We start from the raw sequence: 27,004 nt of genomic DNA on the forward strand, positions 1-27,004 counted from the left end.
GACCCGGCAAGAGAGAGAGAGAGAGAGAGAGAGAGAGGGAGAGAGAGAGAGAGCAGGCTGCAACATCTGCAGCACGCAGGTCAGAGGGATTACGGGTGGAAAGGTCTTTGCTTTTAATTGCTGCTTTCGGGGATGTTGGACCTGCCCCTACAAACACAAAAAGCCAGTCAGACACGCTCCGCTGACCCGGACTTGGGAATGCTTCTGTTGGAATGCCCCCTCTCCTCCATTCTCACTCCAACCCAGGCCTGGACACTTCATTAGGTACACCACATACTGTCTAAGGCCCCGTTTACACTAAGCCGGATAAGGTTCCATCCATCCATCTTTTTTCTGCTTATCCGAGGTCGGCTCGCGGGGGCAGCAGCCTAAGCAGGGAAACCCAGACTTCCCTCTCCCCAGCCACTTCGTTCAGCTCCTCCCGGGGGATCCCGAGGCGTTCCCAGGCCAGCCGGGAGACATAGTCTTCCCAACGTGTCCTGGGTCTTCCCCGTGGCCTCCTACCGGTCGGACGTGCCCTAAACACCTCCCTAGGGAGGCGTTCGGGTGGCATCCTGACCAGATGCCCGAACCACCTCATCTGGCTCCTCTCGATGTGGAGGAGCAGCGGCTTTACTTTGAGCTCCCCCCGGATGGCAGAGCTTCTCACCCTATCTCTAAGGGAGAGCCCCGCCACCCGGCGGAGGAAACTCATTTCGGCCACTTGTACCCGTGATCTTGTCCTTTCGGTCATAACCCAAAGCTCATGACCATAGGTGAGGATGGGAACGTAGATTGACCGGTAAATTGAGAGCTTTGCCTTCCGGCTCAGCTCCTTCTTCACCACAACAGATCGATACAGCGTCCGCATTACTAAAGACGCCGCACCGATCCGCCTGCCGATCCGCCTGCCGATCTCACGATCCACTCTTCCCTCACTCGTGAACAAGACTCCGAGGTACTTGAACTCCTCCACTTGGGGCAAGATCTCCTCCCCAAGCCGGAGATGGCACTCCACCCTTTTCCGGGCGAGAACCGAATAGACCTTACCGGGAAGGCTGAGGAGTGTGATCCCACGATAGTTAGAACACACCCTCCGGTTCCCCTTCTTAAAGAGAGGAACCACCACCCCGGTCTGCCAATCCAGAGGTACCGCCCCCGATGTCCACGCAATGCTGCAGAGTCTTGTCAACAAAGACAGCCCCACAGCATCCAGAGCCCTAAGGAACTCCGGGCGGATCTCTTCCACCCCCGGGACCTTGCCACCGAGGAGCTTTTTAACTACCTCAGCAACCTCAGCCCCAGAAATAGGAGAGCCCACCACAGATTCTCCAGGCACTGCTTCCTCATAGGAAGACGTGTTGGTGGGATTGAGGAGGTCTTCGAAGTATTCCCTCCACCGATCCACAACATCCGCAGTCGAGGTCAGCAGAACACCATCCTCACCATACACGGTGTTGATAGTGCACTGCTTCCCCTTCCTGAGGCGGCGGATGGTGGTCCAGAATCGCTTCGAAGCCGTCCGGAAGTCGTTTTCCATGGCCCCCCCGAACTCCTCCCATGTCCGAGTTTTTGCCTCCGCGACCGCTGAAGCCGCACACCACTTGGCCTGTCGGTACCTGTCCGCTGCCTCAGAAGTCCCATGAGTCAAAAGAACCCGACAGGACTCCTTCTTCAGCTTGACGGCATCCCTCACCGCCGGTGTCCACCAACGGGTTCTAGGATTACCGCCACGACAGGCACCAACTACCTTGCGGCCACAGCTCCAATCAGCCGCCTCGACAATAGAGGCGCGGAACATGGTCCATTCGGACTCGATGTCCAGCACCTCCCTCGTGACATGTTCAAAGTTCTTCCGGAGGTGGGAATTGAAACTCTCTGACAGGAGACTCTGACAGACGTTCCCAGCAAACCCTCACACTGCGTTTGGGCCTGCCAGGTCTGTCCGGCATCCTCCCCCACCATCGCAGCCAACTCACCACCAGGTGGTGATCGGTAGAAAGCTCCGCCCCTCTCTTCACCCGAGTGTCCAAAACATGAGGCCGCAAATCCGACGACACAACTACAAAGTCGATCATGGAACTGCGGCCTAGGGTGTCCTGGTGCCAAGTGCACATATGGACACCCTTATGTTTGAACATGGTGTTCGTTATGGACAATCTGTGACGGGCACAAAAGTCCAATAACAAAACACTGCTCGGGTTCAGATCCGGGCGGCCATTCTTCCCAATCACGCCTCTCCAGGTTTCACTGTCGCTGCCAACATGAGCGTTGAAGGCCCCCAGTAGAACGAGCGAATCACCCGGGGGTGTACTCTCAAGTGAATCCAAAAAGGGTGGGTACTCTGAGCTGCGGTTTGGCGCGTAAGCGCAAACCACAGTCAGGACCCGTACCCCCGCCCGAAGGCGGAGGGAAGCTACCCTCTCGTCCACCGGGTTGAACTCCAACATGCAGGCTCTCAGCCGGGGGGCTACAAGAATTGCCACCCCAGCCTGTCGCCTCTCTCTGCCGGCAACGCCAGAGTGGAAGAGAGTCCGAGGTGACGTTCCACGTCCCAAGAGCTAGCTTCTGTAGCCGAGGATCGGACCGCCAAGTGCCCTGCCTTCGGCTTCCGCCCAGCTCACATCGCACCCGACCTCTATGACCCCTGCTATGGGTGGTGAGCCCATTGGAGGGGGGACCCACGTTGCCTCTTCGGGCTGTGCCACCAGGCGCTCGCCATCGTGCCCCACCTCCGGGCCTGGCTCCAGAGGGGGGCCCCGGTGACCCGCGTCCGGGCGACGGAAATCTAGGTCCTTTGTTTTTATTTTTCATTGAGGTCTTCGAGCTGCTCTTTGTCTGATCCCTCACCTAGGTCCAGTTTGTCTTGGGAGACCCTACCAGGGGGCATAAAGCCCCCGGACAACATAGCTCCTAGGATCATTGGAACACGCAAACTCCTCTACCACGGTAAGGTGGCAGCTCAGAGAGGAGCCGGATAAGGTTATCCAGGGTAAATCCCACCTAACCTTATCCGTGTCCACACACAACAATGCCACCATTTAAAACCCCCCTCCGTCCGCCGTCCGCCAACGCAACGCGACCTTGTACGCATGCCCGGAAAATGCGCACGTCATAGTCACCTCCAGTGTTGCTTTGTGTGCAAGTTCTTAAATTTAACTTATCTCAACAATATCCAGTGTTGTGGTATTTGAATTAACTGGAATCCAGTGTGCTGTGGGGCCCTATTGTAGTGAATCACACCTGAGACATCATAAATTAATCAAATCTTTAATAAACGTGAAAGTACACAATGTGACAAAGAACATTTTACAACATTCAATCTCGGGATCTAGATATGTGGTCAGGACACTCCTCACTCTTTTGCCTTCAGCTTCATTGTCCATTCGTTTTTGGTGACTTTATATACTCTGGACCTAGACGTTGAGTCCGCGACATACATGGCGTTCAATAACTGATACAGTCTGCTTTGCCAGTCCAAAAGCATTCGCTGTTTTCCGTAGTCTTCCCTCGACGACCAGGTAATACAAAGCACACGCTACCTTTTTTATCACATCCACGGGAGCCTGCATTCTCGTTGTCTCTCATTCGACAAATGGACAACGTTTTTCGGTAAGAAGAATCACAGCTGACCTGGACATTTGAAAGTTCTTTTGCCGTCTGAGAAGGGTTGTTATCCGAAATAGCTGCAATCGCTTTCTCTTAAGGTATTCATGTGTGATTTCCACAAGCGTCTGTACAGACGGAAGGAGAAACACGGCATGTCTGGATGACTCGCCTCTATATTTTCAGTGGTTAACTCCGAGTTACGAAACCGCTTTATTATGAAGCTGGCTGTAGCGCGGTCTTTCTGAGTGGGGCGTGGTCTTTCTGGCGTCACTTCCTCTCCGAACTCAGTTTGTAAACGATCAATGAGTCCATACAAAGCTAAGAGCCAGAGATTCAAGAAATACACGGCGCACTTACCCGTGTAAAAAATTGTCCGGGGAGCGGGACCTTTAACGATAGTTTAGTGTGGCTGAAACGGGGCTTAGGCTAAATAATAGGGCTGCAAATCTTTGGGTGTCCCACGATTCGATTCAATATCGATTCTTGGGGTCACGATTCGATTCAAAATCGATTTTTTTTTATTCAATGCGATTCTCGATTCAAAAACGATATTTTCCAGATTCAAAACGATTCTCTATTCATTCAATACATAGGATTTCAGCAGGATCTACCCCAGTCTGCTGACATGCAAGCAGAGTAGTAGATTTTTGTAAAAAGTTTTTATAATTGTAAAGGACAATGTTTTATCAACTGATTGCAATAATGTAAATTTGTTTTAACTATTAAATGAACCAAAAATATGACTTATTTTATCTTTGTGAAAATATTGGACACAGTGTGTTGTCAAGCTTATGAGATGCGATGCAAGTGTAAGCCACAGTGACACTATTTTTTTTTCTTTTTTTTTTATAAATGTCTAATGATATGTCAATGAGGGATTTTTAATCACTGCTATGTTAAAATTGTAACTAATATTGATACTGTTGTTGATAATATTCATTTTTGTTTCACTACTTTTGGTTTGTTCTGTGTCGTGTTTGTGTCTCCTCTCAATTGCTCTGTTTATTGCAGTTCTGAGTGTTGCTGGGTCGGGTTTGGTTTTGGAATTGGATTGCATTGTTATGGTATTGCTGTGTATTGTTTTGTTGGATTGATTAATTAAAAATCTGAATCAGAATCGATTCTGAATCGCACAACGTGAGAATTGTGATTCGAATTCGAATCGATTTTTTTCCCACACCCCTACTAAATAATTATTCATTTAAGGGGTTATCCGGCTTAGTGTAGACATAGCCTAAAACAGGGGCTCCAAACTTTTTCCACTGATAGATGCATACCAGTGTTTCCCACCGAAATGCATTGTATTTGTGACAATGAGCTGGTAGGGTCACACAATGACAGCATTGCCTAGTTCGCAAATTGGTCATGAGACATTTGCATGTAATTGTAATGGCTGTAAGAGACAAATGTGCTTTAAAGGGGCCCTATTATGCAAAAACATTTCTACTACATATTGGTACCTGCCTTTGTGTATTTGGGATCTGCATACGTCTCGAAAATGTGAAATCAAACCATGGAGACATAGCGGAGATATTTATAAAACAATCTTGCCTTCCTTCATACTTTTTCCAAAAGAGCCGTCTGGAATTTGCCCAATTTGTGACATTTTCACCATTGGTGAAGTCAGCGGATTATCCATATATGGTATACATTTACCAAAAGTGCTTTGCACAGGTCCGTCATTGTAGTCCCACACTGTATTCAATAACTCCTTCTTTTTCGCTATCCTCTTGTTGTGGGGCAGACTGTCTCGTACAGGCACATGCATCCTCCGTTGTTGTCATTTTTAATACAAAGTATTATATTTCAAACCTAATCTGTCAGTGGACTCGCTATAGAAGCGCTAAAACCCCAGCCGAGTCATACCAAAGACTACAAAAATGGGACCCATTGCCTCCCTGCTCGGCACTCAGCATCAACGGTTGAAATTGGGGGTTAAATCACCAAATCATTCCCGAGTGCGGCGCACGCTGCTGCTCACTGTTCCCCTCACTTCCCAGGGTGTGAACATGGGGATGGGTCAAATGCAGAGGACAAATTTCACCACACCCAGTGTGTGTGTGTGACAATCGTTGGGACTTTAACTTTAACTTAAACTTGAAATTGAACTAAAAACGTCAACAAAAGTGGTGGGGAGTAAACCGCCCACAAAATGGCGCTTCCTGAAAAGACGGTCAGAAAGCGGCTTGAAGACAATCTGTAAAACATAACATTATGATTTTTTTTTCTACATTTAAAACACCTCCTTGTGGTCTACATAACATGTAATGGTGGTTATTTGGTCACAATTTTCCATAGATTATATTTAACAGACCATCTCCAAGCTGCTTTCTGACCATTTCTTCAGAATACGCTGCTTTATGTGCCTCCACTTCGACTGCATCTTCTTCCCTTTATCCATGTTGTAGATTTTAGCGCTTTCATAGTGAGTCTACTGACATATATAAGTTACTTTGTATATCAGAAATGGCAACATCGGAGGATGCATGTGCATGTACGAGCCAGTCTGCCCCACAACGAGAGGATAGAGAAAAATTAGGAACGTATTAGCTCCAATGTCTGGCTACAAGGGCGGACTCGCGCAAAGTTCTTTGGATACATTTTTACCATCCATCCATCCATTTTCTCCCGCTTGTCCCCATATATGGATAATCCGCTAACATCACACTTTGGAAATATTGGAGTCTATTTTTGATTCTGAAGTAGACGATGACGTTTTAGGACGTTACGTCTAAATAGGTACTGAATTGTAGCTCGTCGAAGTATCATAGCGAAAAAACACTTCAAAAAAAGTCCAAGACAGCAGGAAAAACAATTTCCAGAACCAGAAGATAGAAGTGTATTCCTTATTTCCCGGTCCAGGCAGATGTATCAATGCGGTGGCCCCCAAGCGGACACGGCAAGAGCAGGTACGCAGGAACAGCTGGTCACAGGACCGACTCCGATCCAGGACACCACAACGGCAGTCGGCTCCAGAGTTCCCGGGTCAGGCAGCGGTGGTCCCCAACAGGTTGGCAAGGGATGGACAGCCCCCAGCTGGCTGCCGGATGTACCATGCCAGATGTACCCAAAGAGCGTCTTCATTCCTCCAGGCAAAATGTTTGTAAAAAAACACTGAAAGGACTAAAAAGACTAACCATAAATCCAATTAAAAGACTTAAAAATTTAACCATATTTTAAATAAAAAGCTGGTGAAGACAAACACGACGCACTCAACCTGCATACAAACACACACAAGCTACCATCTTGGTCAAATTGGTCAAATTCCAAACGGTTCGTTTGGAGGAAGTATGAAGGAAGGCAAGATTATTTTATCAATATCTCTGCAATGCCTCCATGCTTTGATTTCTAATTTTCGGGACTTATGCAGATCCCAAATACACAAAAACAGATTCCAATAGGGAAGAAAGTTGGTTTTGCACAATAGGTCATCTTAAAGAAACTTCCAAAGGTCTTTCTTCAGGGCAGGACAGCTGGGAGGACTTTTTAAAAAAATAGAAATAAAAAGTATTTGTTATGCAGCTTGTTAAAAAAAATCGACAGACTTGATATTTACAAATGACAGTTTTTTGCCTGCCCCCCTATCGATATATGCTGATCTATTTGAAGAAAAAATGTTTATCTCAGCTTTTGTATTGTAGTCGTCAGTTATATCCCTGTTGGTGGTATGGTTCATGCTTCTGCCTTTCATGGCACAGGTTCAGGTCTAGGTTCAGTCCTAGGCCATGGTTGCGTCAACGAGGGCATCCGGGGTAAAAACTAAGCCAAAACCACTGGTGATTTACTCGCTGTGGTGACCGCGCCCTGACAAGGGTAACGTAACACAATATTACAATATTGCTCAAAGCCAATAAAAAACCCACTTTGGACATGTAATGAGAGCTAATAGAAGGGTTGTAGAAAATATTGTCCTTTGCAAAGTTAGTAACTTCTACTTCTGTTGGTATTCCCTTGACTGGTCACCAACTAATCACAGGACACATATAGACATATTCGCACCTATGAACAATTTACAATCTCCAATTAGCCTATAATCCATCGTTTTGGAATGCTGGAGGAAGCTGGAATACCCCCCAAACAGAAATTAAATCCCTCAATCCCCTGACTGTATCACCTCAACTTTCCTGACTGTGAGGCCGCAAACCAAAATGGTAGAAACAGCTCTCTGCAAAGTGCCGCGTAAAGATCAACACCTGTTTGAACATACTTCAAACATCTCAACGTCTGAACAGGCCTGCAGATAAACAGCTTTGAGGTGGATGTTTACACAGCGGGCTGCCAACATAATTCCAAAGACATGTAAGGACTTGTAATCTATTGTTTCATAGTGCATATCTTATTAACAGCAGAACAATAACATGGGTTATTTTGACACGCCGCAGTACAGTAGCATCGCATTTGACTGGAAAGCAGTTTTGTCACGCACAAAAGCACCGTTTCTCAAACGTGCGCTCATGTGGGAGCCATTAGACGACATTGTTTGATTCTGTTTTGATTGGTGGGGAGTAATTGTCTGTGTTTTTCTACCCTCAACCCCCTCCTCCGTCTGCAAACTGGCAATTGCTTACAGATGCTGCTGCGGGTCAGAATAGATGACATGGTGAAAAACAAACAAAGCGCACAGTGTTTGTCTGAAGTTTAGCCTGAGCTACTTCCTCTCTAGACCCCCAAACAGTCTGCTTGCAATAAAACATGTGTGTATCTACGCTTGTTTACAGACTGGCCGGCAATTTAACGGCTTTGTTGGCTAATTAGTAAATATTTCCGTGAATGACGGCGTCTATTAAGGTAGAGGACCAAAACGAGGACGTGCTGTTCTTGAGTGTCAATGGTTAGTTGTGCTGTTGTCTCCCTAATCATAGACCTGCATGGCCTAGATTGAGTTGGCTTTGTAGATGGCCTCTGAGGGTGCTGAACCCAGCAGACGCCACGCTTCCTGCATCCCTCGCTTCTAAACCTACAGACAACATTAACTTGAACCACCTTTTATTCTTTAAAAGAAAAATTGCCCGGCACCATGATATTCCCAACAGGGCCCTTCAAACAATCCTTGTTTTTCCACGGACTGATTTTTCTCTCCTCTTTCTCTTTCTCTGGTATATACCCCTAAGGTTTCTCCTTTTCTCTGACACGAGCATGACGATCTGCACACACCTTGACTTTGTTTGTCAGATCCAAAATCTTGCCTTGTTGTGTTTGCTGTTTGTTGTTTGTTTTGTGTGTTTTTTGTTTCAGGAAGTTAAAGTAAATAAGTTAGCGCCGCTTATGAATTTATTAATTATTGAGTTAGGTACTGTAGCCAGATTTAGTGTGAGCTAGTAAGCTCAAACGTCCTGCCTTATTAGTTATTTACATAGCTAGCTAACTATCATTAGGAATCTTGTGGGATGTTATGAGTTAGCTAAATAGCTAGCTAAATAGTGTAGCAGGGACGATAGTTTATTACCGTATTTTTCGGACTATAAGTCGCAGTTTTTTTCATAGTTTGGCCGGGGGTGCGACTTATACTCAGGTGCGACTTATGTGTGAAATTATCAACACATTACCGTAAAATATAAAATAATATTAATTAGCTCATTCACGTAAGAGACTAGACATATAAGATTTTATCGGATTTAGCGATTAGGAGTGACAGATTGTTTGGTAAACGTATAGCATGTTCTATATGTTATAGTTATTTGAATGACTCTTACCATAATATGTTACGTTAACATACCAGGCACATTCTCAGTTGGTTATTTATGCGTCATATAACGTACACTTATTCAGCCTGTTGTTCACTATTCTTTATTTATTTTATTTATATTTTTATTTATATTTTATTTATACCGGGGCGGTATAGCTCGGTTGGTAAAGTGACCGTGCCAGCAACTTCAGGGTTGCAGGTTCGATCCCCGCTTCCGCCCTCCTAGTCAATTCCGTTGTGTCCTAGGGCAAGGCACTTTACCCACCTGCTCCCAGTGCCACCCACACTGGTTTAAATGTAACTTAGATATTGAGTTTCACAATGTAAAGCGCTTTGAGTCACTTGAGGAAAAAGCGCTATATAAATATAATTCACTTCACTTCACTTTACTTCACCAGGCACGTTCTCAGTTGGTTATTTATGCGTCATATAACGTACACTTATTCAGCCTGTTGTTCACTATTCTTTATTTATTTTAAATTGCCTTTCAAATGTCTATTCTTGGTGTTGGGTTTTATCAAATACATTTCCCCTAAAAATGCGACTTATACTCCAGTGCGACTTATATATGTTTTTTTCCTTCTTTATTATGCATTTTCGGCAGGTGCGACTTATACTCCGAAAAATACGGTAGTTAGGTATCTTGGTAGCTATAGCCAGATTTAGTAGAGACTACTGAGCAAAAAGGTCTTAATTAGTTTGTTTTATAGCCAGCTAACTAAACAAGCATTAATAATTCAGGGTCACGTTATGAGTTAGCTGAACAGCTAGCTAAATAACGTAGCAGGGAAAGTAGATTTTTAAGTAAGTTTGCTACAGGTTTAACGGGAACTACCGAGAACAAAGATCTTTATTAGGTAGTTATGTAGCCAGCTAACTAGCATTAAGAATTCAGTATGATGTTATGAGTAAGCTGAACAGCTAGCTAAATCGCATAAGAGGTAAGATAGATCTTCATTAGTTAGCTAGGTAGCAACTGTGTCCAGATTGACTGGGAACTACTGAGAACAAAAGTCTTTGTTGGTTACAAATAGGGGGAAAAAATAAGGGACACCTTGCAGGGCTGGTCGACACGATTGTTTTTACCCTTTCTATTTGTGTGAAAGGAGTTTTATAATATCCGCAAAGGTTGAATGGAGGCAACTGTATTGTTCTTGTTTGTTGAAGACATTTCAGATTATCCAGTTGCATCAAATAAACCTTTGTAGATTGTATTACCTGATCACTGACAAATTACACATATACTGTATTTCTATATTTTTTGACCCCAACCAGAATTTAAACAGATGCGCAAGTTTTGGAATAATACAACTATATAGCAAACAAATTGTTCAATAATCAAGTTTTGTTCAAAATAACAACATTTAATTTAATAAAATGAATATTTTTCTTAAATACAAATACTCACTGTTTATCTTACCAGAATAAAAATAAAAAATACATTTTAATTTTTTTTTTTTTTTTACAAAGTCTAAATTCAGTGTTCAGCTTTATGATAGGTAGCCAGTCTCCACCTTTTCATCATTATGAAAACTACTTGACAAAAAGAAAAAGAGCTCAGATATTTGTCTTTTATTTATATGACTGGCAACATTAATTTTTTTTATTTTATTTTTATTTTTACAAAACACACTGGAATTACTGCACACACTGGTCTTTATTATTGGTATGTAGCCAGCTACCTAGCATTAATAATTCACTGTTATGTTATTAGTTGGCTAAACGGCTAGCTAAATAGCATAGCAGTGAAGATAGGTCGAAGCAGGAAGCAGAATACGAGTAATCTGGTTATTTAGCTAGCTATGTAGCTAGAACGTTTGCCTACAGTCTATATTTTTTAGCCGTTTGTGAATGGTTTGTTTACTTTTAACTAAAAATTGGCATCCATTTGATTCTTCTTATGTCATTCACTCTGGCATGAATGGTTCACCCCAGATTCAATATGGCCACCAATGTTGTTTTTTAAAATTGGGATTAGTGCCCAACAAGAAACAGATTGACAAAAAAACTTATTTGCATGCAAATTCTGGCAGAAATGAGGGCTGGGTGAAATACAACATTTTAATTGCTTAATTAACAATGTGCGGATCTGACTAATGGGGTTGTGATTAGGCGCTGACCCAAACTAGCTAACTTTGTAAGCTTTTTCAACCGTTGTAATAACAGCTTCTCCTTCTCCTCTCCTCGACCCCAGTTATCCTGTCTCCATGCGGTGTTGAGGAATGACCATTCGCCATGGAAACCCATTCCCAGGCCAGTTCCGCAGCTGAAAAGAAGAAGAGGGTGGAGACCATCGTGGCGACCAAGGGCTCGTCGGCGCGCAATGACATCAGCGAGAAGGCAGTGGCCTCCAGCACCACGTCTAACGGTACGCCAGACTCTCCCAGTGCATGTAAAATTAATTCTGGACTGAATAACTGCACACAGGCTGGATACCGTTCTTCTTGTTTAAGGGATATGTGAAAACCAGATGCACACACAAAAAACAACTGATCGGGGGTCTTCCCCAAAGTGTTCCTATTAGCATACAATCGTCCAAAATTTCTTGCTAAAAAGATAAATTAAGATGTTTGTCAATACTTATGCCCCTATAGTTGGGCTGTGCGCCACATTTGATGCTAACGCTAACTTTAACAAGCTATGTTTTAATAATCTATTTTCCTAATGTTACCTTCAGCTTAGTTGTTGATGTTTTTAAGTCAGTGTGTTTGTGTGTGTGTTTGCTATGCATTTTTCACATGATTTCTGACCAAAAAGCTAGCTAGCAGCGTCGACATCATAAAGTGTATTTAAAAAGACTACGTTTATACTGTATGGTAGGATGTCGGATGATGATTTTTTTTGGTCAAATTCGATCTTTTTATCTAGTCGTTCACGTTACAAAGTTCACATTACAAAAAAATGCGATGTGTAACTTGAACGCAAACTGACCCACATGAAAACATAAAATCATGACGTCACACACGCTGCAGTTTACTAGGGAGGTAACGGTATCAAAATCTCAAAGTATGATATTATTGTGGAATTGTCCCCCCCAAAAAAAAGACTTTGTGAAAATGCCATGAAGTGGCAGGAATGCTTAGGATAAACACACTTATAGTCAGAGGTGGGACCAAGTCATTGCTTTGCAAGTCACAAGTAAGTCTCAAGTCTTTGCCCTCAAGTCTCGAGTCAAGTCCCGAGTCAAGACAGGCAAGTCCCGAGTCAAGTCCAAAGTCAAGACTGGAAAGTCTCAAGTCAAGTCACAAGTCCTGCATTTTGAGTTTCGAGTCCTTTCAAGTCCTTTTAACCACAGACTAATATTTTTACACAGATTGTATATGCTTTTAAACCGCTGTATTTATTTATTAAAACAAGTGCATTTGAAATTGCAGGAAAAAAAATAGTACTGACATTGCAATTCATAATAGCACTATTAACCAGTCATTTTAATAGTTTAAACAATTTTAAACATTTAACTCATTCCTTTACAGAATAAACACATTTGCAAAAACAAGTGCAACTGTACTTATTTGTACAAAAGTGTTAACATTGTATTTCCATGGCATATTGCATTGTAACTAGTTCCACAGCAGTTTCTATTCTGTTCTTACCTTATCTCATTGATCTCATCTCATACTGTATGTGTGTTTATGTGTGCGTACACATGAAAAACATAACAAATACATGAACATAACAATGAACAGAGTTGTACTTTTTAGATGTCAGGGCCCTATGCATTATGTACACATATTCTTAATATAGTATACATTTTAACTGACCTTTATTTGACTATGTTTGTCTTTTTGTAGGTGGCTAAAATACGCGGTGCAGCTGACCGCCGTCTAACGTTATGTTACTGTGTGTGATACATTGACTAACGTGACGTTATTTATAGGTACCTCATGCAACCCTGCTTAAAAAAATCACTTGACAAAAAGTATGAATAAGGTAGCAAACTGCAGTGGACGCAACATATTGTTGTGTTTGAAATGATGTTATAACCATAGACATCTTTTAAGTAGACGCAGTATTGGTTGCTGTGACGCGAGCAAATTGCATCTTGAAGTGGTGATGAGGAGCCGGCGAGTAGCCTAAACTGACAGTTGACAGGTAGAAAACAAAGATGCCGGGCTGATGTTCAGCGTTTTCCTGCTCAAATGAGCGGACTGTTGAAAATAGGAATCGGGGGATTACTTTTCACAAGTAAGATTTAACATTAATGTACTATTGGTTGTATTTTATGAAAATAACATTACCACAGAGTTCAGAAGGAGCAAAGATCTTCAATATTTGTATGTGAAAATCACAAATAAATCTTCTGGGGGAGGATGACGCCCCTACAGGGGTTTGGTTTACAAACTTTCAGCCCCACCTAAAACAAAATTCACCAGCCACCACTGATTATGATGCATTCTCATTTTAGGCAAAATATAAGACAATACTTTCTTAACAGTATAATTGTAACCAGGAATAAGTCTTCAAGTAACAATATTCAAATACTAACATTGTTGGGTAAGACAGCATTTGGTTTTATTCTGAATCCAGTGAAACAGATTGGTGGTTTTAGCTGATATAAAGACTTTCAGGTGTTTATATATGTTTAAGTATTTGGCAGACGCTTTTATCCAAAGCGACATACATAAAAAATACATATATAACAATCACTGTAAACATGATCATTTAAGGGAAGAATGTAATACAAAATATCAATACAAAGTGTCAAGACAGAATAAACTCTCTGCTGCTGCAGCAACAGAGATACGGTCTATAAGATATATAGATATCTAATGTATTCATACATTGTTTATGTAGGATATACGCATGTATATATAACGTAATCATATTGTTTCTTCAATTTAAAAAATAGCTGACCGTTTTTTCCCCCCTTCTCTGGGATTATATTCCCAGTTTTGATCTCGGACGTCTGGTCACTTATAGCATATAAGAATATTCTATTACTGTTAAGCAAACTATGAATAATAAAACATGTGTCCGTTATCATAGCTACACGTATGACAAAAAAGCGTGTGAAAATCAGTGGTATTCAGTGAGGTAAAATGAATTAAATGCGCTGACAGTTCATTGCTCCTGCCAAATGAATTGCACTGAGTGGAGCGGATCACCACTCCAAGATGGCGGCCCCGCGTCTCGTCTGCGCCAGTAAGCAGTAGCGTTCGATGCTGCGTCTACTTATAAGATGTCTATGGTTATGACGTTAGCAGTGAGTTTACAGCCTCACTGATTTAACTACACAGCAAACAAAAGTCATGTTACTTAGCCAATAAACGTTATCTTACATTCATAACTTACCCTTCTTTGTGCAACTTCAAATGTCGAACGAAGTTGGAAGTTGTTGCGTCTCCGTCGGTAATATTCGAACTGCGTGATTTGCATACGGCAATTCGTTTTTTGTTGACCAAGTCGTAGTTTTTATACCCGAACGAAACCAACTTTGGTATAAATCTTTCTCACTGGCGCGTTGTTTGACAACTCTTGTTCATTGGTTGTCCTGCAATTTGATTGGCTGGATGCTGTGTGATGAAAACAATGTAGATCTAATTTGATTGGCTGTTGTACTGAGAGCACACACGCTGACACGCAGCACACACGCTGAGAGACAGACAGACACGTACAAAATGAAAGCTACGGAGCGCTCCCAAATAACTTTTTAAACTTTAGGTTTTGGGGAAAGTAGCAAGTCATGTCAAGTCAAAAGGCTCAAGTCCAAGTGAAGTCACAAGTCATTGATGTTAAAGTCTAAGTCGAGTTGCAAGTCTCTTTACATTTTGTCAAGTCGAGTCTAAAGTCATCAAATTCATGACTCGAGTCTGACTCGAGTCCAAGTCATGTGACTCGAGTCCACACCTCTGCTTATAGTTATTGAAGACAAATATAATGCTCAAATGTTCTTATCATATTTATTACAACAAACTAGGGTTGTCCCGATCCCAATATTTTAGTACGGGTATGAATGTATTTTGATACTTTTGGATACTTTTCGCTACTTTTCTAAATAAAGGCGACCCCCAAACAAATGGCATTATTGGCTTTTTTTTAACAAAAAATGTTACGGTGCATTAAACGTATGTTTATTATTGCAATCGAATAACAATTTTGTCCTTATATAAAATAGTGAGCATACAAGACAACTTGTCTTTTAGTAGTAAGTAAGCAAAAAAAGGCTCCTAATTTGTCTGCTGACGTATGCAATAACATATTGTGTCATTTCTCATTCTATTATTTTGTCAAAATTATGAGGGACAAGCTGTAAAAATGGATTATTAATTCACTTGTTCATTTACTGTTAATATCTGTTTATTTTCTGTTTCAACATGTTCTATCTACACTTCTGTTAAAATGTAATAATCACGTATTCTTCTGTTGTTTGGATACTTTACATTAGTTTTGGATGATACCACAAATGTAGGTATCGATCCGACACCAAGTCATTACAGGATCATACATTGGTCATATTCAAAGTCCTCATGTGTCCAGGGACATATTTTCTGAGTTTATAAACATAATAAGAATTATTTTTTTAAAAAGAAAAGATTTTGTGACGATAAAAAATATTGATGTAATCATAGTAGTATCGATTAGAAACGCTATTGTACTTGGTATCATTACAGTGGATGTTAAAGACCTACTGAAATTAATTTTTTTTATTTAAACGGGGATAGCAGATCCATTCTATGTGTCATACTTGATCATTTTGCGATATTGCCATATTTTTGCTGAAAGGATTTAGTATAGAACAACGTCGATAAAGTTCGCAACTTTTGGCCTCTGATAAAAAAAACCTTGCCCCTACCGGAAGTAGCGTGACGTTGTCAGTTGTTCACTCCCTCATATTTTCCTATTATTTTCAACGCAGCACAGTTTATTTTTAGACCGGTCAACGCAAAAGCATCAGAAAAAACTACGCTCACTTTTCGGTCCATACCGTCAGACACTGTCACAGCATTATGGTGCGTTTAATTTGCACTGGGAAGTCGGAATTTCCGAGTTCGTAGTCGAAGTTTCAACTGGAATGCCCCTCGAGGTTGGATGTTCGACTCGGAAAGTCGGAGCATTCCTACCACCCACGAGTTGGTTTCAAAGATGGCTGCTCTCGATGTAAACTATGATGTCTATTTCTATAATATCCGTTATTTGCGCTTCTGATAAGTTTTCATCGCAGTAAATCAGCCATATACAATGTATTGTTGTATGTTTATACAGTGTTTCCCATAAACTGCCAAGATACCTGTGGCGGTGGGGGCGTGGCTATGGGCGTGGTCACCATGACATCATCAAGTAATTTGCATAATTTACTACAATGATATGATTTTCTCTAAAAAGGCTCAAAAAATGTATACTTACTAATTAATAATAACAGTTTTGTTTTAAACGTCCATCCATACATCCATCCATTCATTTTACAATATAATTACAACACTTTATGTACATATTTATATACAGATTTGAACAATAAGTTATTCACTGAAATATATTTATTAATTGTGGTTCTTACAAAAAATATATCTTATAAAATATAAAAGCTAAAATGTCTCTTAAAGCTCTGCCCCTTTAATTAGTGCTTACTAAATAATTTAACTTTAGCCTACTACTACAACCATATTATTTACCAGCAACATAAAGTGAAACAGAGGCAGAGGTGTCCTGCCACAGTCCGTCAGAGAAGTATCCTACACTTCTCTTTTGTAAAGTAAATCTGAACAGCCTATATGGGCATCTACATCAACTATATGATTTGCCTGAGAAGCTGGACAGGACAAAAAAAAAAAAAATTTTTTTAATTTTTTTTTAAAATTTGTGGCGGACGTAATTCTTTCGTGGCGGACCGCCACAAATAAATGAATGTGTGGGAAACACTGCTATATATAGTAACGTCACTGTAGTGTAATCTGCATTTGTTTTATGTGGTGTATACTCTGTAAAGAGTGCATATTTTCACACAAGTTATTTATATTCAGACAAGGCAAGCGCAAAAATAGCTTTCGTGAATGTGGCCATATTGATTTCCAACTTGGGTGTGATGTCATTCTCAGCTCCGACTTCCCACTTCCCAGTAAATGGAATGCAGCATTATTGCGATGATTTTGAAACCGCAATACTGCGGTATCTACAATACGGTTACACCCCTAGTGTTTAAGGAAGGAATCAATCAAAGTCAACATTTTCGGAATCAAATTATTGCGCGTAGAAGATTAAGAAGGAAGAGGGCAAGAAGTTTGGCTCTCGCAGTTTGTGGGACGTTTTCTTCGACATCTTCTTCGAAGGGCGTGTGGGCGAGCAGTCGGAGACAGGAGTGGTAGGACATTGACATGAGTTCTTAAAACATTATTTTCGCTCGTTTTCTGCTCATTTGTCAAAGATTTAATAATAATTTTGAATAACGTATTGGTCGGATAAATGCGACCCAATCGGTCATACTGCAGTTGCATCAGATGCATACCTGATTTATAGCCACATACGAAAGAGGCCTGGGTCGGATTTGAAAAAATTGTAATTGTACTTGATACAAAAAACTTGATACAGGTCACATATAGGCAAAACACTCTGAATTGACCTGCAGGGTGAACAAGGCCAAAGTTCCTATATAAGCTTGTATAGTTTTGTTAAAATGTGTGTTATGGCTACATCAACTCATCACTCATCATATGTAAGTGCAGATGTTGTTTTGGTTACCATGATATCATTTCTCCGGAGAAACTCCCCAAAGCTGTATTTAAAGATTTAGCCTCGCTTGTGACTGTTTGCATTACCTCTTTTCCCATGCTTCCCTATGAGTCATACACAACACTGGCTGGCTTGTTGACATAGCCTCATGTCTTCGACTTATGCTATTATAAGTGCTCATTACGCCTGTCGTCATCCACTTTTCCCTTCTTAATTCAGATGCTGGAATGGAGGATATTCTTTTTTGTTTTGGTAAATTTTTCTCAACACAAACAAAACCCAAAGTTGAGATCATCGCCGCATTGAAGCGACAGCTGTGCTCATTAGCAGCGAGAGGATTTGGAATGTTTTTGGGGGGGAGGTGGGTTTGAGGTGGACGGCCGAAGGAGGCTTCTGTCAGCGTGCCCTCGAGTGCGTTGATGTCAAATGGGATAATCCCGAGTGTGAATAGAAGACAAACAGTCCAGCGTAGGATAAATACGTCGCCGTGACTTTCTCCCCCCATATTGGAGTTATCACAGGAAGTGGGTAAAGTACTACATCCCTGAGCATCTTAGGAGCGATGTTAGTCATTGCCAGATGGCCAGCATGTTTTTTAATTAATCAAGGGGGCAGCAGAAGGAAAGAATGTGGAACAATCAGGGACATAATTTGGCTCCCTGATTGTGGATTTTTGCAATACATTGCGTCTCGGCACACGGTCATCAAGGTTTTAATGGGAATAATCGCTCACCTGGTATGTATTTTACTCATGAGTGTGTACTCCTTCAAATTCAGTGATGAAAGGCCTCCTTCTCTCGGAATCATAAGATAGCTTACACATTCTTTGTGTGGTTCTAATTACGGCACATTCCCAAGACGACACACCCCCTCACCCACCAAAACTCATAACCTCTTATCAGGTGTAACCCTACCCTCAACTTTAACCCCCTTTCTCCCCCCCCCCTCCAAACAAAAAGGTAATTGTGAGCAGCTGCCGAGCCTCAGTGGACAGTCTCCTGATCTGGCGGAAACCCTGTCGCCCGAAATCCAAGCACAGAAAAGTTGATCTGGTCCGATAGAACTTTGATCTGATTGGATTTTCAGCTTTACTTTAGGGACTAGGGACTTTACAGACGTCACTTGTCCTCTCCTAGGCGTTGGACACGGAAGTCGTTATTGAGTCTTGGCAAAGTTTTCCCACGTGATTGCTTGAAAGGTGGCTTCATCCTGTGTGCCATTCATCTGCGTGTCCACCCCTCCCTCAACCCCTTCTTCTTGCCTGACAGCTCAAAAGAGCCGACTGTGCCTCAACAATGCCGTGATTGGAGCGCCCTGTAGGAGGGGGTGATAGGGGAGGTGACCCATCCCCCTCCTATAGTCATCATTCGGGCAGGTGGACCACAAAGTCCCCTGATTCTTTTGTTTGGCCCCAGAGATTAAAACAATGGAGGATGTCTTTGCTATTTGGGTAAATGACTCTCGCTAGTGTAGGATAACTTGATGATTCAAATAGAAGAGAGTTACCCTATCTGCGGTTCACAGCAGCTGTAAGACGACCGAAGGTGTGAGCGAGAAAAAGTCAGAGAGCAAATGGAATGCTGAGAGGAATAAAGGGAAGTCTTGACTGCTTTGGGAAGAAAATCTGACGGGTGAAGAGCAAAGCAAGGGGGCGGTAGGGATACAGGGTCGCATGGGGCCAGCTTCTTTTTAGGCACCCATTTAAATGATCAACAGTAAATAGAGGAGGGTGTCATCTGACAGAAATAAAGTTCCCGTTAACAGCGGGGATGGAAAGTAATTTACAGATACGCTGTCCCCGCCATCTTTGTGCCTCCCAGATAAGGTTTCATTTCAGAAACGGATAGGAGACATTTTCACTTATGGACCGCCATTCTGGGACACCTGTGATAACAGCTTGTGGACCCCTAATTGAAAATGGGTTTCAAAATGGATTTCCGCTTTCCTTCCTCCCTCCTTCTCTCCTACACCACCGTTCCCTCCCTCTCCCTCTCATGACTCCCCCGCCCTCCCACCACACCTTCCGTCAACGCCATGCACCATTACAATTTTTCCCCCCCAGTTGCCAGTAGAGGGATATTGGAGGGTCAGGGTGGGAGAACGGTAGACTTTGGCTGTAATGGAGCTTCGAAAGCAGATCATCCCTCAGCCGGTGTCACATCTGTGACAGCTGCGTGATCCGTCTTGTTAATGAAATCATTGATCACTTGATGGGACTCATAATCAACTGTTTCTCCACCTTCTCTTCCTCCCTCATCATGTTGCCGCCAAAGGGATGAACAATCTTCTCTTTTGTTGGTCGGGAATAAAAACTATACATCTGACCTGGGGCCGGACACAGGAGATGTTCACCGAGTGATCTGTGCTTCAGAACCACTTCTGCCATCTGTATTTGTGCTTTATGTATTTGGAGGAAGCAGGGGCCCCCTTCATGTTGCCTCGCTCCAGGTTCTGGGTCTGTGGGGCTAATGAGAGAGGACTGATAGAAGGATAAGGGACCTCAAGGGAGCTTAGCCTGCCCCAGGGGTCAAACAGCACAAAGGGGGAGGCGTTTTGAGGCTGACACACAACCTCTCACAGCAAAGCTGGCTATTTGTGCCCAATAAACCCCTGTAAGCAGCATAAATAATAAATAAAGTTCACGAGAAGTGTAAAATTTGAATTAACAATATATCTGAGGATGTACCTGTTGGTGTGTTTTGATTTCACCAGTGAGTCACACTCATTTCATGGATCTCTGGACTGAAGGCAATTTCCTGCAGCAGCAGCAGGAGGACAGCCTTTGGCAGCGCCACCTCACTGGGGCCTGAGGCGCAGGATTAGCTTAGCCTCGCTGCTACTCAGGGCGGAGGGGAACATGAGCTGCCTGGCCCAGCCTTGGACCTTCTTGTCTGGCAGACTTCCGTCCGGCCAGGACTCTACTGAAAGATGCAAGCTTGCCTCAACTGCCTGAAGACTGGGGAGGTGCGGCCAGAAATGTCTTTACTGCTGTGCCCTGGGGGGTTGAGCAACTTTGGACTTCAGTGAAGATTTCAAAATACCATGGAAAGTTGTCAAAGTTTTGACAGTTAAGAACTCATCGCTGAGGAAAAGTGATGCGACGCCAGACAAGAAAGATTTCTGTCTGACGATTTATAATCGACTCAGATTCATGCTAGACATCACAATAGATTTTTTGAAGAACCAGAGGTCATTTCTACAAGCCAATAAGAACGAGGTCAACGGGATCAGAGACTAATCCCTAAACCAATGATTAGCCTCCCCCCAAAATGAGCTTTTTCTGACTGGGCCTGGGAAAATTATGTAATGGGTTAAAGGTTAAGGTTAGCCAAGCTAAAACCCAACACCACTCCACCCATACTCCATCTCATTCCTCCAAGACTAGGAGGGGCAGGGTTAAACCCTTAAAGTGGGGAAACTGTGCTTGATTATGCTTGTAGTTTTTCCTATTTTTTGTTGGGCATCAGTGGCCCCCCTCCTGTCAATAGGAACAAAAGCAGGGGCGTCCTGAACCTGCCGTGAGGATTTATTATGGTGTGTTCTTCCCCTAGCATGCTGTTGTGCTCCTTTACTCTCAGGTCCTCGCTAAAGTCACGGTGGCAATGCGTTGCTCTGCCTTTCTATTCATGCAATAAAGGACGTTACCATATAATAGATTTTGCACGCCACATCTGGTATTGATCAGAATAAAATCAAAGATGACAAAAACGTTTTCCAGTTTGGGTTTTAAATGCTTCCTTGACACACATCATGTGAGTGTGGTGAGAACATATAATTAGTTAAAGGTTCTAGTCTGGCTGAGAAATTATATGTGGATTTTAGTTGGACGTGCTCATAAAAGGCTAAATAGACACAACTTGACTGGGAGCCTGTAGTGTGCAGACTGCAGCCAAGGCCACAAAATATGACAGATTCCGTTTTTTTTGGTAGTTTTACGTTTGAATTTTGTTAGACAATGAACATACTGTAGGTTAGAGTGCTAATCAGTTTACAAATAGAGTTTGTAAAGATGCTCTAACTTTCACAAAAGTTTTAATATCAGCAAAAAATGTACATTATGAAAGTGTGAGTTGTGTTTGTTTCACTCCAGACCTGAACATGGCAGTGATGTGCATTACAACCTGGTTGTACCTGCCAAACAAATGAATTAGAAGGAGAAGTTCAATGCAAAGTTTTCCAACCCAAAAGTAGTTTTGGGTATTCCTGACAGACACACACCAACAGTGTTTTTTTGTGTTTGCTTGGTGGGGGTAAGTTCTGAACCCTTCATACATGAACTGCCTCCAAACGCATGATCAGAAGGTGGGGTTGCGACCTCTGCCAAGGTAGCGCTCCACTCTCCTTTGCCAGAAGCTTGTGTGTCTCAGCCTCTGACAAACTTGATCAACTCAAGACATGCTTTCAGGTTAGCATGAGCAGGAGGCCCCGTACCTCTTAATCTCTCTCCCCTGACCTCCACTCCCCCTGGGCCTCGCGTCTCACCCTTCTCCCTCCCTCCCAGTCCTCCCTATGCTGCTCGCCGTGCGAAAGAGGAGCTCGGATCAAAGGCCAGAAAGCATGGCAGTGATTTCTGGCGATTGATTGGAAGCAGACGTGGAGAGGCAGCGGCGTTCCGCTTTCGCTTCTTCCCACCCTCTTTCTCCCAGGGCTCTCGTAAATAGCTCAGACTTGAAGTGTGAAAAGACTTGCCACTATTGGCAGAAAGAGCCCAGGATCACATCCATGCCGGAGTCGTGAGTCTCTCCTCCTAGATGGCAGCAGAAGACGAGGAATTGGAGTAGGGGGCTGTCAGCTGATAAAAAAAAACATTTGCTGGGTTGGAGCTGGGGAGGGACGGAGGGTGTAATACGGAGGGTGTAATCCCCTCGCAGAGAGAGAGCTCCGGGAGAGAAGTTGGGATTGATTTTCTAGGAGAGGGCATGCGGAGAATTGAACTCAGATGTGTTACACAGAGTTGCGGGGAAACAAATGTCTGTAGCTTACAGGAGAGCAGCAGTGCAACTTGAACTTGAGCAAGTTTTTGTAATGTGAAGCATTTGCTTCAAGCGTGTGCAACAAGCGTCTTTCACTATATCAACGCCCCTGTTGTTGATTTTGGTCTTTGTGTATTCATTTGATGCACAGCTTTCTTTTTGGTTCATTCATAGGTAGGGATTTAACAGGATGAAAATCTCACGCTACGATATCACGGTATTAAGGCCACGGTACAATATTATGATAAACATAAAAAAAAGACTTGATAAAAATGTTATAGTGCGCAAAATAAAGTGGCAGGAATCCATTCCATCCATTTTCTACCGCTTGTCCCTTTCGGGGTCATTGAACACAAACATAATACTAAAATGTTCCAATCATATTTATTAATACAAACTAGGGCTGTCCCGATACCAATATATTGGTACCGGTACCAGAATGTACAGTATTTCGATACTTTTCGATACTTTTTTCAAAATAAAGGGGACCACAAAAAATGTCATTATTGGCTTTATTTTAACAGAAAATCTTATGATGCATTAAAAATATGTTTCTTATTGCAATCAAATAATAATTTTGGCATTAAAGAAGACAGTGAACAACTGAGACAGTGAGACAACTTCTCTTTTAGTAGCGAGTAAGCAAACATAGGCTCCTAATTTGTTTGCTGAAATATGCAGTAACATATTGTGACATTTCCCATTCTATTATTTTGGCTAAATTATTAGGGACAAGCAGTAGAAAATTGATTATTAATTTACTTGTTAGTTGACTGTTAATAATATATTGTTATTTTCTGTTTAATGTTCTATTTACACTTCTGCTAAAATGCAAATAAACACTTCTGTTGTTTGGATACTTTACATAAGTTTTGGGTGATACTACAAACTTTGGTATCAATCCAATACCAACTGGTTACAGGGTCATACATTGGTAATAATTCAAGTTCTTCTGTGCCCAGGAACATTTTTCCTGGGTTTATAAACAATAAAAAAAATTACAATAATACAAAAAAATCTTAATTTAATCATTGTTGTATCGGCGGCAGTATAGCTCGGTTGGTAGAGTGGCCGTGCCAGCAACTTGAGGGTCCTAGGTTCGATCCTCGCTTCCGCCATCCTAGTTGTGTGCCTTGGGCAAGACACTTTACCCACCTGCTCCCAGTGCCACCCACACTGGTTTAAATGTAACTTAGATATCGGGTTTCGCTATGTAAAGTGCTTTGAGTCACTAGAGAAAAGCGCTATATAAATGTAATTCACTTCACTTCACAATACAATCCATAGGCATTGTCCTCCCATTTCTGATCAACATTTGCAAAAAAAGTGGTTGTTGTAACACATTGATTAGTTCCACTTCAATACCACTCTCTGTCTGTCTTAAATTGCCTTGTTCACTAGGAATGTAGGAAGCTTATCATCTAGCCACGAGTGTTCAAAGTGCTGCCCAGGAGCCATTTGTGGCCCGTAGCTAACTTTTTTACCAGCCCGTCACACAGTCGTTAGCATTCTACAAATAGGATGCTAGCTTTTTGAATAATTTTGCAGGTATAAACCTCACCGTCAAGTATTTTGTAACTTGACCAATGATACCTGTTAGAATGCTAACATTAGTATGCAGCTTTTTTAAGCTAGCATCCACCTTAGTCATATTTTTGTACTTGATGGATGCTAAAGTTAGCAGGCTACCATTGTAAACAAATAACACACCTCAGAGTAATAAATGTTGGTACTTGACACAGGTTACAGTTAGAATTTTAGCATGCTAACATTAGCATACTAGCTATTTTAGCTAATCGAGCAGGTATACACCTCTGAGTCTTTAGTTTAGTATTTCACTAATGTTAACTGTATAACATGCTATTGTTTACATGTTAGCATAGTATTGACGCTATCTATCTTTGGCTCTTCAGCATTCACATGACATTTGTACCGGAATTGCAATTTCTCTTCCAATCTATACTGTCTATTGTACTGGTTTTGAAGGTAAAATAATAAAATGGGCCCCTTATCTTTAGATTTGTCAGTCTGTGGCCCTCGGTTGAAAAAGTTTGGGTACCCCTGATCTAAGCAGTCGACAAGTGTTTACTAAGTTGAGTTTGTGGAAAACAGTGGCCCTAAAGCAGGAATATTCAACTACATAATGAAGAGGGCTGCAGTTTTAAGAGTCCAATGGCTCGGAGGCTGGACAGCGAAATTTGGATGTTTTGTCAGAAAGTGTCGCTGCAGGTTATATTCTTTTAAAACTGTGTTCTCTTGAATGCAAAGTAAACAGATCGGCGTTCACACTTCACTGTCAATTAATTCATTATTCTGCCCTCTCCACTCGTTACTAGCGTGTGCAGCTGGACAGATAGTTAACAGCATGAAGAAATAGGAGCTCCAAGAATTTTGTTGAGGATTGATGTTCCTTGTTTTGAATTATTTTTCTTCCTCCGTTTTATTTCTTTACATTTCTTCCTTCATTTATGTTTGTAAGACTGAACATATAAACATAAAATAAGCTTTACAAAAGTATAACGTCCATTGTGTATTCCACATAATGTCCATTGTGTATTTTACATGAATAATGTCCACTGTGTATTTTACATAAATAAAATTGAAGGTTTAGTGTTAATACATTCACACAATAAACTACAGATGTTTACGCATATAGAAAGTAAACAGCCTATTAAGGTTAAAAAAAAATATATAGATTTTTTTTTTTCTTAATCTGTCCTATCCAGCCACTTAGGCGAATCATATTGTTGTTTTAGATGACAATATCTGCTGTGCAGATTTACTTAAGAAAGAGAAGTATTTGATATTTTGTTGCCTTATTTGTATTTGACTTTATTAAATGTTTCGATAGAATTTTATTTAAGAAAACCAGGTTTTTTTTAAGGAATGAAGAAATGTATTAGAGCTGTTCATATATTTTATGGAGGAATTTAGTTAATCATAGAACTGGCACGCAAAGAACATTTTCCCTTGTGGATCAACAAAGTTTGTCTAAGTTGTCTAATGTTATTAAACAAGTGTTAGATTTGAATAGAGGATTGTATTGAATCGAGAATTGATTCTGAATGGAATTGTTACCCCCAAGAATCGAATCGAATCCAATCGAATTGTGTGGTGCCTAAAGATTCATAGCCCTAGTCGATAGTGCCATTTTTTGAGTAGTCTTCTTCTTCTTCTCACCCCACTGCTGCTTCATTGTGACACATATGCCTCACTGTTACCCCCTGTGGGGTGGTGGTAGTACTGCAAACATGAACAACAACCCTAGTTTGAATGGTTTCATTAAGCCTATTTGGGTGATGTTCGGCAGGTCAAATGAAAAGCTTTGGCGGGCCCCCAGTTGAATAGGCCTGCCCCAAAGGTTTCGGCAGAGATATGGAATCACACAATCAACACCGATGGAGACCTATAAAAGGATCAAGACGGCATTAGACAGGATGGCGTAGTGACTATGCAAAAGAATAACTTAGGCCTTACCCCATCTAACCTTACTTGAAAACTGAAGGCTAACAGTGTCCAGGGGGTGGGCCTCACTACGACAGCTCCATTACTGCTGAGACTTGTCTCATGTCAGACAAGCTCCAATAAGGAAAGAGGCGGGTTTTTGTGACGGGTTGTACTTTAACTTAGTTGGAGCAAAGCCAAAAGTTTTGTTTTCCTCTTTCTGGTAGCCTCAAAGGGACCAACGAAGTATCTGATTACGTTTTTTAAAGCTCTTCATCCATCGACACTTGTTGATACACACACATTTTCCCTCTCACCAAATAATGCCCACACACAACTGGATAGAATAGGATGGTGGTAGTGTTAGTGGGATGGTGGTGAGGGTGCTGTGGTCATCATTATTAACTATATGGTGACCTCATGACTTCATCTTCACTGCTGTCAGAAGTGCTCCACATTATGTCTCGACCTCTCTGTGGGCTCTTTGTTTCTAGTTTTGGCTCTGGGACAGCTCCGCGTGGGGCTGCGTGAGTCCAAAAGCCCCCCACTCCATTGGAGCCCAAAAGGGAGGGGCGGGCAGTTACAGTGGATGCAGACATGAATAGAGTTAGCAGTAACAAAATGTGGTATGGAAGGAGTGTGTAGTAGG

The 27,004-nt window shown here is 42.1% G+C and overlaps 1 protein-coding gene across 2 annotated transcripts in view; it reads left to right on the forward strand.

The window, feature by feature from the left end:
- gli3 (GLI family zinc finger 3) overlaps positions 1–27,004 on the forward strand; it is a 164,502-nt gene that overhangs the window by 33,532 nt on the left and 103,966 nt on the right. For both annotated transcript variants that reach the window (XM_062021461.1, XM_062021462.1), the window contains exon 2: positions 11,469–11,642. In XM_062021461.1, coding sequence (XP_061877445.1) covers positions 11,510–11,642 — 133 coding nt within the window. In that variant the 5' untranslated portion in view covers positions 11,469–11,509. The remainder of the gene's footprint in view (positions 1–11,468; positions 11,643–27,004) is intronic.

The sequence above is a fragment of the Entelurus aequoreus genome, linkage group LG15 (genome assembly GCF_033978785.1).
Source record: "Entelurus aequoreus isolate RoL-2023_Sb linkage group LG15, RoL_Eaeq_v1.1, whole genome shotgun sequence".
Classification (NCBI taxonomy): Eukaryota; Metazoa; Chordata; class Actinopteri; order Syngnathiformes; family Syngnathidae; genus Entelurus; species Entelurus aequoreus.